The sequence below is a fragment of the Procambarus clarkii genome, chromosome 21 (assembly GCF_040958095.1).
Source record: "Procambarus clarkii isolate CNS0578487 chromosome 21, FALCON_Pclarkii_2.0, whole genome shotgun sequence".
Taxonomy (NCBI): domain Eukaryota; kingdom Metazoa; phylum Arthropoda; class Malacostraca; order Decapoda; family Cambaridae; genus Procambarus; species Procambarus clarkii.
In genome coordinates, this window is record NC_091170.1 from 3008589 (window position 1) to 3023023 (window position 14435).

The window sequence follows — 14435 nt, forward strand, 5'->3', positions numbered from 1 at the left end:
ACAAGAATGCAGAAGGAGCTGAAAAAAAACTGATACAACCCTGCAGGTGTATCATATTAAATGGATTACTAAATCCTAGTCCAGATGACTTGATATAAATGTAGTGTTCTCTGGAAGACTTACCTAAGATACTATAAATGCTGTCTTCTCTAGAAGACTTACCTAAGATATGATAAAGGCGATAATATGTTATGAAATGCTATGAAGACTATGAAATGCTATGAAGACTGAATGTGGTCAATTATTACTGTCGAGAATAGTTCTGGATCTACAATGCGGTCAATGACATGTGTCGCTATGACGTGAACCGGTTTAGGCTACTAGTCACTGATTTATCCACTGAGGTCCATAGAAACTAACTCGACTAGTACTAATTGTACCAGACTCGATCTGGAATTAATGTTGGTTGTCAGCTGGCATAGGCTTCCTCAGGTTCAAGACTCTAACTGTAAGTAAGTTGCCCCCCGGCTGAATTCAACAAGTTCATTCCATGTTAGCTTGTAGTTCCAGTAATAATAATGGTCTGCCCCTACTAATAGATCTACATTGGTGAGGTGGTCTTATAGACTGTGGGTTGGTTGGTGTTGTCGTCGTTGATCCTTCTCTACGGACAACCCAACCCACAACTCGGTAGAGTGCTTATACTAGGAGATCACCCTTGGCGCTTATGGCTCTTGGAGAGGGGCTCAACGTCACACGTTTAGGGGATGCGGCTCCAACACTTAGCCTCGTTGTCACGTGCACACACCCACTCGAGCCGCTGTGACTCCCCACTCTCTCCTTAGATAAGATATGATCTCCTCAATCCCCTATGACTTACTAGTATTACCTCTTACCCTGTCCACAGCAGTGGTTCTTGGTTCTTTCTCTTTCTCTCTCCTTCTTCACTACTTCCTGGGAAGCCTCACTAGGACAAGGGCAAACACCAGCAAATTGTGACACATTTACTGGACAAAGCACATACACGATACATACACACATATAATAATAATGAATCCTATACTCTATAATATCACAATCAGGTTGCACTCCAACACCATCAGAACTCTATTATCAGCTTATCAAGTGGTATCCTATCTCCTGGTTCACCACCTGATACTATTAACCTCCTCAAGTTGGTCAAGCCTACATACACTGTTGCACTATCAGCAAGATAATGTATATATAGAAAATCAGCATTTGAATGCAATAACATATATCAGTATAAATGTTCATTGATGCACAACAATGATTAATCGATCAATATCAGTCCTAGAACGCATACATCTGTAGGTAATCAAGCCTACGACTGCAACTCTAAGCTTCAGAATAAATCACTCCTTGACATAAGAATGCAAACAGTCACTCACCTCTCACTGCGTCTTGCACGCTACTGACAACCAAACACTATCAACTCCCTACAAGTAATCCACCAGAACTTCCCCTTCCACCTCTAGAAGTTCACAACCTTAATATCCTTAGGTTCTTCCGGGCTTCACTACCAGGATCCTCTGCAGCTCCTCCAGGCTGCTATCATGAAGTTTCCTTGTGCAACTACGGTGCTTCACCCTTCTGTTATGTTCTTCCACAGCTCTCTTGGCTGCTACACCACCTCTACAGAAGCACGTGACACTCCTCTTCTCTGCTGCTTCTCCTCACAGCTCGAGGTCCTCTGCTCCACTACCTTGGAGTCTCATCAGCTACATCATCTGCTGGCTTCGAAGTTCTCAGCAACTTCTTCCCCAAAGAACAAACCTGCAACCCATTGACACTCCAATAAAATGTTCCCCTTTAACACATAAACAAAAATAACCACACAATATGCTTGCCTCAAACCTCTATCTGTCCTCTACATACAGTGAGAGTGGACTCCCCCGTTTTGGGCGGGTCCATACTCCACCTCGCCTGGCGGCGGTCCTCACTCACTGGGAGGGTCTTCCTCCATCCGGAGCCAGGCTCCCTCAGTCGTCCGCCAGCGCTCAGAGGGGGCGGACGTCGCTCCGTGTTCCTCCCTCTCCACTCTCTTATTTCAGGCTTTCTGCCTTATTAAAACATGTCTAACTTATAAATAAACATCGCTACTGTCGCTGGGCACAGGACCAAACTACAAGCGATCACTATGAACTGGCGTATATCGTGCTTACCACAGATTAACTGATCGAGGGCGCTTTTCCTCTGACGGCGTCTGGTCAGGGCGCTCCCACGGCCCACAATAATGTCTCTGGCCGGCTTGATACTCTCTTCTTCGACCAGGACTTGAGACCACAACGTTCCCAGCTCGGTTCCACAGCTGGCACGTCTACACACTTCTCTTCTCTTCGAGATATATCACTAGGGGTTCCCTTCTGATGGGAGCTCAAACGGAGCGCGGCTTCCCCCTGCGATGTCTGGCACTCAAGTGAGGTCAAGGTCCTCCAGAAACGAGCCTCACGCCTCCAGCAAAATGTCCACATCTCCTAGCCAGTCATTTATCTATTTTCTTCTGCATTGCCCATAATCTCAAACTGTTACACATATCCAACCAACCATTTTTCATATGGGTTATCACCTCAATACTTGCTAGACCTTCTAATCAGGTCAGGCTTGACGAATAACTCTCAAGAAGGGAGACTCGTTTCTCCTGCAGGCTGGGATCATAACACTGGTCAGACGTTATCTTGGAGTCAGTCAACTGGATTCTATTTTTCTGTAAAAATTTGGCTGTGTCTCTTAGATCTTTGACATTCATGTCGAGGGAAGTGATTAACTACTATGTCCTTAATAGGTCGGACATAACCGCCTAGGCGTATTAGTGGTTGTACTACTTCAAATTCTTTAGGTCCTGTATCTGCTAGGAATCCTGATATGTTCAATGTCACATTACACAAGGGTTTAAGTTTCAGCTTGTTAGCTGCTTGTTGAGTGATGAACGTTCTCTGGGATCCTTGGTCGAATAGACCTCTTGTAGTGATTTTAGAATGCTTACTATTTAATTGTAGCTGTGCAGTAGGTAATACGGTATTATTACGAGACTTGGTGTTAAGCACCTTAACCTCCTGTCGCACCTTACAACACTGCATAATGATGGAAGTATCCTGTTCCACCTGGAGTTCTGGTGATTTTGGCCTATCAACTCCACACAATGCTGAATGATGTTGGTCCTGGTGGCACCTGTTACATATGTGTAAAGGGGTGGTGCATGTGTTAGGATCGTGTTGCAACAAGCACCTGGTGCACTTGTGCAATTCCGTGAGGCGCTTTATCCTAGAAACGCGATCAGGAAAGTTTTGACACTGATAAATAGTATGATTCTCTTGGAAAAAAGAGACAGCATCTCCTTCCTTCAGTAGATGTAGGAGTCACTAACTTGGGTGACTTATGGGCTACAGGTTTAGAAGGGCTGATAGTGTAGGTACCTACTGTAATATTCTTCCATCTTGGAGTGGAAGTAGCGGTTTTTGATTTATTAGTCTGTTTGGAGGTACCTTTGGATTTGACTGTTTTATCAGTGGATGATTTGTCAGGGTAAGATATTATTTTCTCATGAGCTCTCAGTCGATTAACTGTTATCCTTAATCCCTCGAAAATTTAATCTAAGGATATGATATCTGTTCTATAATGGGAACAGATGGATGCTAGGATCTCCTTAGGAAACTTACTCTGTATTTCTAATTTCAATACCCACTCTGCTTTAGGTACATCTGCTTTGACACCTAGAGCTTTAATTAGAGATTCTACCTGGAGCCTAAATTCTTGTAGAGCTTCAGGGGTGGTATCTGGTGTAGGTATCGCTCTTGACTTATAATAAAGATTAGCAATAGATATTTCTTTATTGCTGTAATTAACTTCTAGTAACTGAATAGCAGTATCGTAGTCCTTATCACTAGGAATTAGGTGTTCGACAACTGCTTTTGCTTCACCCTCTAGGGTACTTTGCAAATAGAGGAATTTATTAGGTTTGCTAATAGATTTCTTGGAGTTTACTAAGGAGTCAAATGTTTTCCAATAGCATTCAAAATTCTCATCATCTGTACCATGGAAGTGAGGAAGATCAATTGTAGGAAGACGAACTTCCTGGAGTGTCTCCGGTTTATTAGTTGCACTTGTGGTTAGAGTATTTTGAGAAACTGAGTTGCTCTGCAATTTTTCTAGAGATTGTGTTAATCTATTTAGATGATCTTGGATACCCTCCTCAAACTTCTCCATCTCGGCATGGAAGGTATCTAGTTGATCTGGCTCAGCATTCTGTTGCATGAAGACTCTGAGATAGTCATCTGCAGCCTCATATGTTCTTTGCAACTTTTGCTTGGCCGTCTCTATGAGATTTTCTAATACTTTGGCTGTGGCACCTGATTGTACCAGCTGATCACACTTATTCAACTGTCTAGTCACATGGCCTTTGTGACTCGTGTATGATCTAAGATATAATAAGTAGTTACTGGACATTTCTTCTGGTGCACTGCCTGTGGACTTTGGCTTAGTTGATGCCATGGTTTGGTAATGAAAATAACTGGGGTACTGATTCATTTATACGTGGAACCAGTACAGATGTGGGCAGCCTAATATCTGATTCTTCAGTCAGGCTATGTGAATCCTATCTCACGTAGAGGTTAGCTTACCTACCTAATAGTAAACAGCTAATATTTGAGTGGTATTTCAGTGACACTACAGGAATTCCTCTGCTTAGATCCACATAATCAGCTTTGGATGGGTAGTGCCACTTCAATAACACTCAAAATAAACACAGTAAATACATATAATATGATATAAAAACACAATTGCGTAAAATAATGATAAGTCCTACCCTGACTTGGGTTTGCACAATAATAAATGTTGACTAGGTTGTACGGCCTTGTACAATGCTAGTCTACTAATAATCCTACCTATCTAGGTTAGCTAGTAATAATGAGTTAGGCTAGAGTTGTACACTAGTCAGTACAATTCCAGTCTAAGCATTCTATTCTACATGGATTGGCATAAAATGCTATAATACTACTGATGTGCAGATTCAGGATAGTGCCATGTTTTTGGCTTTTTATAATTTTTGAGTTATATAGAGTATATATAAGTGATTATATGTGTATGAAAATTATTCTACTACTATAAATGTGGCAGATATTTTACTGCTGTAATTCTATATGTGTGGCAGGTATGCTGCCATGGATTCTATGAGTGGCAGATATGCTGCCCTAAATTCTGAGTGGCAGATATGCTGCCCTAAATTCTGAGTGGCAGATATGCTGCCCTAAATTCTGAGTGGCAGATACGCTGCCATAAATTCTATCCTAGCCCCTGATATTACTCCCTAATTAAAGAGTATAATGTTATCAGGGATGAAAAATGATTAATGAATTGTAGATAGAAGGGAGCCGGTCGGCCGAGCGGACAGCACGCGGGACTTGTGATCCTGTGGTCCTGGGTTCAATCCCAGGCTCCGGCGAGAAACAATGGGCAGAGTTTCTTTCACCCTATGCCCCTGTTACCTAGCAGTAAAATAGGTACCTGGGTTTTAGTCAGCTGTCACGGGCTGCTTCCAGGGGTGGAGGCCTGGTCGAGGACCGGGCCGCGGGGACACTAAAGCCCCGAAATCATCTCAAGATAATAGCCTAACTTCTGGCTATATTCTACTACTGATGATGGTTCGTGATTGATCACAAGGATCTTGGTTCGAAGGACCATAAAAATGTGGGGAATTCTGGCTCCAGTATAATACTAATAAAATGTATAATTTTAAGAATGAAAAATAATGATTAATTCTATGATAGCTCAAAGGACCAGAATGAGTAATGAAATGAGAAAATCAATGATCTATGATTATATGTAAATAAATTCTATTAAGCAATGACTGTAAATTATATAATTCTAGAGCCAGCCTCCCATGACACATTTTTTTGGGGGGTATTCTATAAGATTAATCTATGTGTAACATATATTATGCAATAATAATAATAATAAGCATACAAACAGATAATGAGTAAAATATGTAATGCAAGAAATACTACTGCAATGTAAAGATTAATATGCATAAAGGGCAGTATCAGATATATATATATATATATATATATATATATATATATATATATATATATATATATATATATATATATATATATATATATATATATATATATATATATATATATGGACTCTGAATAATAAGATACTATCTACAATGAAAACTGATTAAATCTCAGCTGTGACAGAGGGACGTAGATGCAGTCCACTGAACACCAGTCTGGAAACAGTTTGAGATTGTGATACTTGGAGCACGTGAGGGTGTGGCGGTCACACGCTTCCTCAGGGGTGTTGCACCATGCTGCAATAATTATAATTCCGTAATTTCCACCCCAAACTAGTATTCACACACATATAAGGTAATATCTAAATATTTGGAGGGAAAGGAGATGCACTAATACATCCTGTTGTATTAGGGATGAGAATAACTGTTGGAAATTTCCAACAACTAATTGTTATTTTATTAGCATTTGGAGAACATATCTTATGTATGCCAGAATGGCATATAACGTTCATGAATCTTTGATAAAAATATTGTTTGAAAGAATAGTTTACTGTAAAACATTTTTTTCAATGTGGCCATCCAAATATGTGCCAAATTTATACGTAAAAAATTTATAACTCCAAACGTTATGGCTTTATGACTAAACAAAGTTACAGAGATCTTAGATCTAAGAACTTTGCACATAATATGTATAAATGGTGCAAGTCGGTCAGAAACTTAATTTTTTATCAGGTCTCAAAGTTAAAATTCCTGTTTTAGAGATAATCGAAGTTGAAGTTATTGACAATGAATATGGGTAGTTCTAATCAATGAATTGTCTTGTATATTTTATAAACATTGCTTGGCATTCGTACTCGAACATATGAAAGTTGTAGGTCAATATTTGTGGAAATGAAGTCACGAAAAATAACCCCTCAAAAAATGATATAGGGATTCGTTAGGGATAACTGTAAAAAAAGATACTGTGCCCTTAACTGTCTAACAGTAGGTTAGACATATATATAAATGAGATTGGGTGGATATAAATAGGAGCTGACTGGTAAGGGCCAATTGGCCTTCTGCAGTTACCTTCATTCTTATATTCTTATGTTCTTTTAACGAAACATATATATTGAAGTGACTTTATTGTCCATATATACGTGATAAGGCCCTCATATGGTCCTTGTTCATCAATACAACCCAAATAGTCAAAGATAATAGAGCTTGAACTCTGTAAATAAATCGGCCCCCCAAAAAATAAAGACAACAACTTCTGCCACCTGTGGCTGATAAACATGTCGACCAATTTCGTTCCAACTTCACATGCTTAGTGCCAGATACACATTCTCCAAGATGTAGAAGTCACAACAAAATCCGCATAGAAACAAAGGAGAAAGAGATAAAAAAGCGGTTGTCAGCTTTTCGTACAAAGGAACATAAAGAATATTACCATTGGGCAATGTATTTATATGATATATAATATAATACAGCATAATAACATACTAACTCATTATTATTTGTGAAATTTGGCCCTCCAAGTGGCACCAGGGACATATCCACTTTGTGGACCCTCCTTACTACTACTTGTCTTCTTTATACGTCGAACAAGTGCTTGTATCACTTTATCCCTGACTGCCAGTAAATAGGTGTTATCGTTATTATCAGTACCGGTTGCCGCCCGTCGCACACGCATTTATTTGTTAAAAGTTCGTAAAAAAATCCATTTCATAACATATTGGGATGAAATTTTCAGGACGCTGATGCCAAATAACTTGGGATTTGTTTAAAAGTTTTCACTATATTTCATATTTAGAAAGGCCTCCTCCGTCACCGGGCCCCTAAAGTCATACTGTAGAAGGAAAAAGCTATGTATAGGATATTTGATTTATCATATCAGTAGGATTTATCTTTAAAGAACCCACTTATCTGTTACAACCGAGAAAAGGGCCAGGCTCGATAACATGAGCCTCTCAGACCAGGGCTGCTATACCAGTAATGATAATTTTTAAGATAGTGCACTATTCTAGAGTGAAATCTTGTTGCACACTTACAGGCCCTTTCAAAGCTGGAGATATTGCCGACCTAGAGATTGTGCATAGATTCTTTACTGCAAGAATCCACTATAAAACTTCAACATTTTTGGGACCGATTAAAATGTTTAAATCTGTATTCTCTAAAGCGCAGGCAAGAGAGAGATATATAATAATTTACACTTGGAAAATATTAGAGGGATTGGTTCCAAGTCTGCACAAGAAAATAACATCACATGAGACCAGGAGGCATAGCATGATGTGCAAAATAGCCCCCATTGAAATGAAGAGGTGTAATAGCTACTCTTAGAAGGAGCTCTATACACATCAAAGACCCAAGACTTTTCAACACTCTTTCTTTACACATAAGGGACATAACTGACCGGCCTCTCACGTGACCAAGACAGATCTCGACAAACACCTCCAAAGATTTCTAATCAACCAGATTGTGTTTCATATGCATTCAACAGCCTGATTAACCAGAACCCTAACCAGGAGGCTTGGTCAGAAATGGGGCTATGGGGACGTTAATCCTCAGAATCACCCCCAATGTAGCCACCACTACGACCACCTCTACCATCAGAACTACTACCACCAACAATATTGTCTCCACAACTACCACCACTACTACTAATACGACAACTACCACAACTACAACTACCCCATTACTATAACACCACATCAACCCCTACCACTATAACTACCACCACCACCGCTGCCATCACCGTAACTGCCTGCCACCGCCACCACCACATAACAACAGCTATTTACAATTTATTCACAATACAATAAAGTTAATAACACTGGGACTTGGAAAACTATCTAGTTTTCTCTTGAAGATGTTCATGTTTTTTTCTGGCAATATTTCTTATACTCGCTAGGGGGAAGTTGAACAACCGTGGACCTCTGATGTTTATACATAGTTCTCTGATTGTGCCTGTGGTACCCATATTCTTCACTGGTTCTATTCTGCATTTTCTTACATATCGTTCGTTCCAGTATGATGTTATTTTACCGTGTAGATTTGGGACCTCGCCCTCCAGTATTTTCCATGTGTATATTATTTTATATCTCTCTCGTCTCCTTTCTAATGACTACATTTGGAGAGCTTTGAAACGATCTCAATAATTTAGGTGCTCTATTGCATCAATGTTCTCTGTACTCCCTTATATTTCAGCAATCTCTCCTGATCTCAAGGGAGAAGTGAGTACTGAGCAGTACTCAAGACGGGACAGCACAAGTGATTTGAAGAGTACAACCATTGTGATGGAATATCTGGATTTGAAAGTTCTCGTAATCCATCCTATCTTTTTCTGGCTGATGCAATATTTGGTTGGTTATGCTCTCTAAACGTAAGGTCGTCAGACATCATTATTCCAAAATCCTTTACATGCTGTTTTCCTACTATGGGTAGATTTGATTGTATTTTGTACCCTTTATTACGTTTAAGGTTCTCATTTTTACCGTATCTGAATACCTGGAATTTATCAGTGTTAATTATCATGTTATTTTTTGCTGGCCAGTCGAAAACTTTATTAATATCAGCTGGACGTTTTTCAATGTCTTCAGCAGAGGTAATTTTCATGCTGATATTTATGTCATCTGCAAAGGATGATACTAAGTTGTGCCTAGTATTTGAGTCGTTATCTGATATGAGAATACGGAAAAGCAGTGGTGCAAGGACTGTACCTTGAGGTACAGAGCTTTTTACTGTGCTTGGACTCGATTTTATATGGTTGACTGTTATTCATTGTGTTCTATTCGACAGAAAAGAGTATCCAGCGTCCTACTTTACCAGTTATTCCAATTGACCACGATTTGTGTGCTATCATTCCATGGCCACGTTTATCGAATGCCTTTGCGAAGTCTGTGTATACCTCATCTGCATTCTGTTTTTCTTCTAATGCCTCAGTGACTTTGTCGTAGTAGTCAAGTAGCCTTTTCTTTTCTACCACAGACGTGGCCACACATTTATAATGTGTGCTAACATTGCTAGCACACTAGCAATATATGATAACCAGCATATATACATTTTCTTCTGTCCTCCATGGACAGGGCGAGAGATCTGTTAAACACATAGGTCAGGGGGGTCAAGTTGTCAAGTAGCTGTGAGAGGCATGATCTTCCTGCTCTAAATCCATGTTGGCCTGGGTTGTGGAGATCATTGGTTTCATGAAAGTAGTGATCTGACTACTGATCACTCTCTCAAATACTTTTTATTATGTGGGACATTAGTGCAACTGGTCTATAATTCTTTGCCAATGCTTTGCTCCCTCCCGTGTGAAGAGGGGTTATGTCTGCTGATTTAAGTGCATTTAGTATCTCCCCTGTGTCCAAGCTCTTCCACCACACTATACTGAGTGCCTGCGCTACTAGCACTTTGCATTTCTTTATAAATTTTGAATTCCATGAGTCTGGCCCCTAGGGCTGAGTGCATGGGCATGTTGTCAGTTTCCCTTTCAAAATCTTCCATGCTTGTGTTGATATCAGTTATATTTACAGGAGTTTGAATATCACGCATCAAGAAGTTGTCTGGACCTTTCACTTTCATGTTGTTTATTGGAGTGGTAAACATGTTCTAATACTGGTTTTTTTAGGATTTCACTAATTTCTCTATCATCCTCTGTGTATGAACCTTCACTTCTACGAATAGGTCCAATACTGGCAGTGGTTTTTGCTTTTGATTTCGCATATGTGAAGAAATATTTAGGGTTTTTCTTTATTTCTTGAATTGCTTTCTGTTTTATTTGCTTTTCTTCAATCTGATATGAATGCTTCGGTCTCTGTTCTATTTCTTCAATTTCCCTTATTATTTAAATTATTCCTTCTGTGTATAGAAAGTCGTTGATGCTTAAGCATTTCCGTTATTTTTTGTCTTCTTTTATATTGTCGTCTTCGTTCTCTTTCTACGTTGGACCTCTTTCTGGCTTTCCTCAAAAGACACACCTTAAGACAGAAAGTGTTTGAGACACACTTCATATGCTTCAGAAGTCAGTTTTTCTCTTCCTTGTGTAGGATTTGTATTACTTACAACAGTTTCCCAATGAATGTTTGAAAGGTCCCTGTATATTTTCTCCGAGTCTATTATTTTATAATTACAATTGAATTTACTGAATAACCCTTCTCGCTTGTTGTTTCTCTTGGACCTACTACCGTTATTAATGTTAGTTTGCACTTCAATGATCTTGTGGTCCGAGTCTATAGTGTCTGAGATTATAATGTCACTGATTAGCTTATCATTGTTTGTGAATATCAGGTCCAGCGTGTTTTCGTTCCTAGTTGGTTCTATAATCTGCAGATAGAGCGAGAATTTTTCACAGAATCACAGTGGTTCTCTGACCTGTGGTTGGTTATTTCCAGGTTGATTTCCTGCTATAAAGAAATTGTTTACTATCCTCCATTTTAAACTTAGTAGATTGAAGTCTCCAAGAAATATAATACTTGGTACTGGGTTTGCAGGTTAACAAGAATTGTCTCTATTTTGTGTATCTGCTCAGAAATTCGTAAACTGTTGCCTCTGGCGGTTTGTATATTAGAATAATAATTAGACTTATATTTTCTACCTTGATTGCAAGTACCTCTACCACCTCATTGGACGAGTTTAGAAGCTCTGTGCATTCCTGCTCCTCTTTAATATACAGGCCTTCTCCTCCACTTGACCTAATTACTGTCACAACTATATAGATTATATAATATGGGATCCATATATCACTATCCATGTAGTCTTTCGTGTGGGTTTCTGTAAATGCACCAAATATTGAGTTTGATTCTATTAGAAGGCCGTTTATGAACTTTATTTCTTGATTTTTACTTTAGGCCTTGTATGTTTACAAATATAAATTATTTCCCATATTGCATGTCACTTCTGGTGGGCTTTGGTAGTTCTCCCCCTGGACCTGGGTGTACTGTTTTGGTAGTGATTCGTCCAGTGTTGGTTGTAGTACGAGTGTTGTGTGGTGTAGTACCTGTGTACTTGATGATGACCTGCATTCCAGTTTTGCTGATATCACCCTCTTCCTCTGTAACCCTGAAGTGGTTCTATCTGCCTATTCCTCTGTCTCATATGTTCTATTCTGTTTCTAACTGCCATTTAAAAAAAATATTGTAATAGCATATTGATCTTCCCATCTATAACGCTGTGTACCTCTCATGTGGAATTCCGGCCACTGAAGATTATAACATTTTCTTTCATTGATTGAAAATTTACATAGTTTAGGAAGGAAGTATCTGCACTCTGTTCCAAAATGGCACGAACCCCTCGCAAAAAAACTTCCTGATTTTCGAGGATGCAGAAAAGGGCATTTTGTGCCTTTTTCCAATATTTCCTGATTTTATTTCCTGTGCATATTTTTTGCAAATATTCTCAGTTTTTATTTTCTCCATGTTATTTTTGCCTGTGCTTGTCTTGGCCACCTGTTTATTTTCCTCCTCTTTTCATCGTCCCAATTCCTACGTTTATGCACTGTTTTCCACTGTTGCTCTCATTGTTTATATTACCTGGCTCTGCAATATGGCTGTTGTTTTGTACCACAATACCTTCTCCCTCCACACTACTGCTGTTGCTCTCTAAACCACCGGTTCCTGAGTTTTGGTGCTGTTCATTGGTGTTTTTCACAATCCGCATATATTGCTGGTAGCTTTTCTGCGAATGTTAATCTGTGTGCCTGAGGCATGACATTCGTCAGTTGGGTTATGTTTTTCCATTTTAACCTGTCATTTTAGCAAATCAAGTATATCCCATGTCTGTTTGTGCATGGTTTAGATAATTCTGCACAGATCAGGTGAAATCTTGTGTTCCAGATGTAACAATTGACGCCTACAATACGTCTCCCAAAAGCTTAAGAACACTTGCCACACACCTCCATTATCTTATGTATTGTATTGTATTGTATTTGTGCTTTACCGTATGTATCCCTTGCTGACTTTAGTAAATTATACTATTTATAATATTATATGTATATATTTATGATATTATATATATGGTTATTTGTTATAAATTTATGGGCAGGTACTTATCATATAGTAGAGGGAGATGGTCACAGTGGGATGTACAGTCGACCGTTGTTGTCCCAGTTCGCGGGATGGATGCCACCAGTTGCCAGTTCCTCAATTAAACCATTGATTTATTGTTTGCCTGTATAACCATATGGAATTTTCTGCCTAATTTCTGGTTTGCAATGGTATTCACTCACTCTATTACTAATACCTAGATTCACATTCCGGTTTTAAAGTACACCTTCATAGTATATTATCACTAAGGAACGTCCCATACACTGGGTAAGCCTCGTGGCTGGTGTAAACACAGCCTAGTGCATTGCCTTCTTTTGGCATTTGTAGTTTTATCATTTTCCATGTGCAATTCTCCTACACTTTCAACTTATATATATGTGTTGTGTTACACGTTCCACTTCACTGCTGAACGAATCACTGTTCACTATATTTGACAGTGCATGCGGATATCGGCTATCCCTTAGCCTTGTGGCACTGGTTCCCACGTGGTCACACGTTTATTCTCTATTTAACTTAATGTTCCATTGTTAATGACTGTATTCAACTTTCCTTCGGGTTTGTGATGACTGTGATCAGTGATCCATGGCTGTAACCCTCCAAAAAACTGGTATATTTCGAAATTTTAACCGAGCACGGTCAACACGTCTTTTCCTCTCCTCACTCCTCACTAAGCACTGGGGGTTTTGTTCAGGATGGTCAAAAAGGCTGAAATATCTTGGTAAACACTGAACTGGGTAAACAAATGCCTGAAAGACAAAGAACAAAAAGTCATAGACAGAGAGGCGGTTACAAAAAGGAGGAATATAGCAAGTAGGACACAATAGGCTTGATCTTTGAAATGCTGCTATTTATGTCAACGACCTCCCAAAGCTGATGCGGAAGGTAAAAAAAAAGAGGTCTGCTGGAAATTTTAGAAGGATGTTGATAAACTCCAGGCATGGAGGAGCAAACGGTGTCTGTGTGCCGATATTAACACCATCTGAGGAGTGAGGTGCGGCGATATCGACGCCATCTGCAGACCTGCTCTCCATCCCCGATTCATTAAGTGTGACAAGGACAACACCTGTTGGTGGAGGTGTGGCAAGGTCAGCACCATCTGTGGAATGCTCCTGATCATAACTCATTTAGGAGGTGGGTTGATGATATTGCCCTCTGGTGAGGGAGGTAACAATATCAACGCGATATCGTGTGCATCTTATCATATTTTCTCTTCCCGGTGAAATGCTGTCATTCTATGTTATCCTCGTGTACTTTCTGTCTGGCTAATGACTTTTATATCCGCAAAAGGGATGAGGAGGGTCTCTTGAGCTATTGAAGTCAGTTCGCCCATGGCAGTCCAGAACTCCCAACTTGTCCCAGCGAGGACAAGTGGCCGGCGTCGGTAGAAGACAGTGTTTTGTCTATGTAGTGTTACTAGTGGAACTGACGAATCGTAACTG

General features: G+C 39.6%; 1 protein-coding gene across 1 annotated transcript; it reads right to left on the minus strand.

Annotated features, from left to right (window-relative positions):
- Positions 1 to 3546: 3546 nt before the first annotated feature.
- LOC138366987 (uncharacterized) lies at positions 3547 to 4449 on the minus strand. The gene has a single exon (XM_069328393.1). The coding sequence runs from the start codon at positions 4447 to 4449 to the stop codon at positions 3547 to 3549; it is 903 nt and encodes a 300-aa protein (XP_069184494.1).
- Between the last annotated feature and the right edge of the window lie 9986 nt (positions 4450 to 14435).

Excerpts from the sequence above, each read along its gene's own strand:
- LOC138366987 (XM_069328393.1), bottom strand. The coding sequence starts at position 4,449 with ATGGCATCAACTAAGCCAAAGTCCACAGGCAGTGCACCAGAAGAAATG.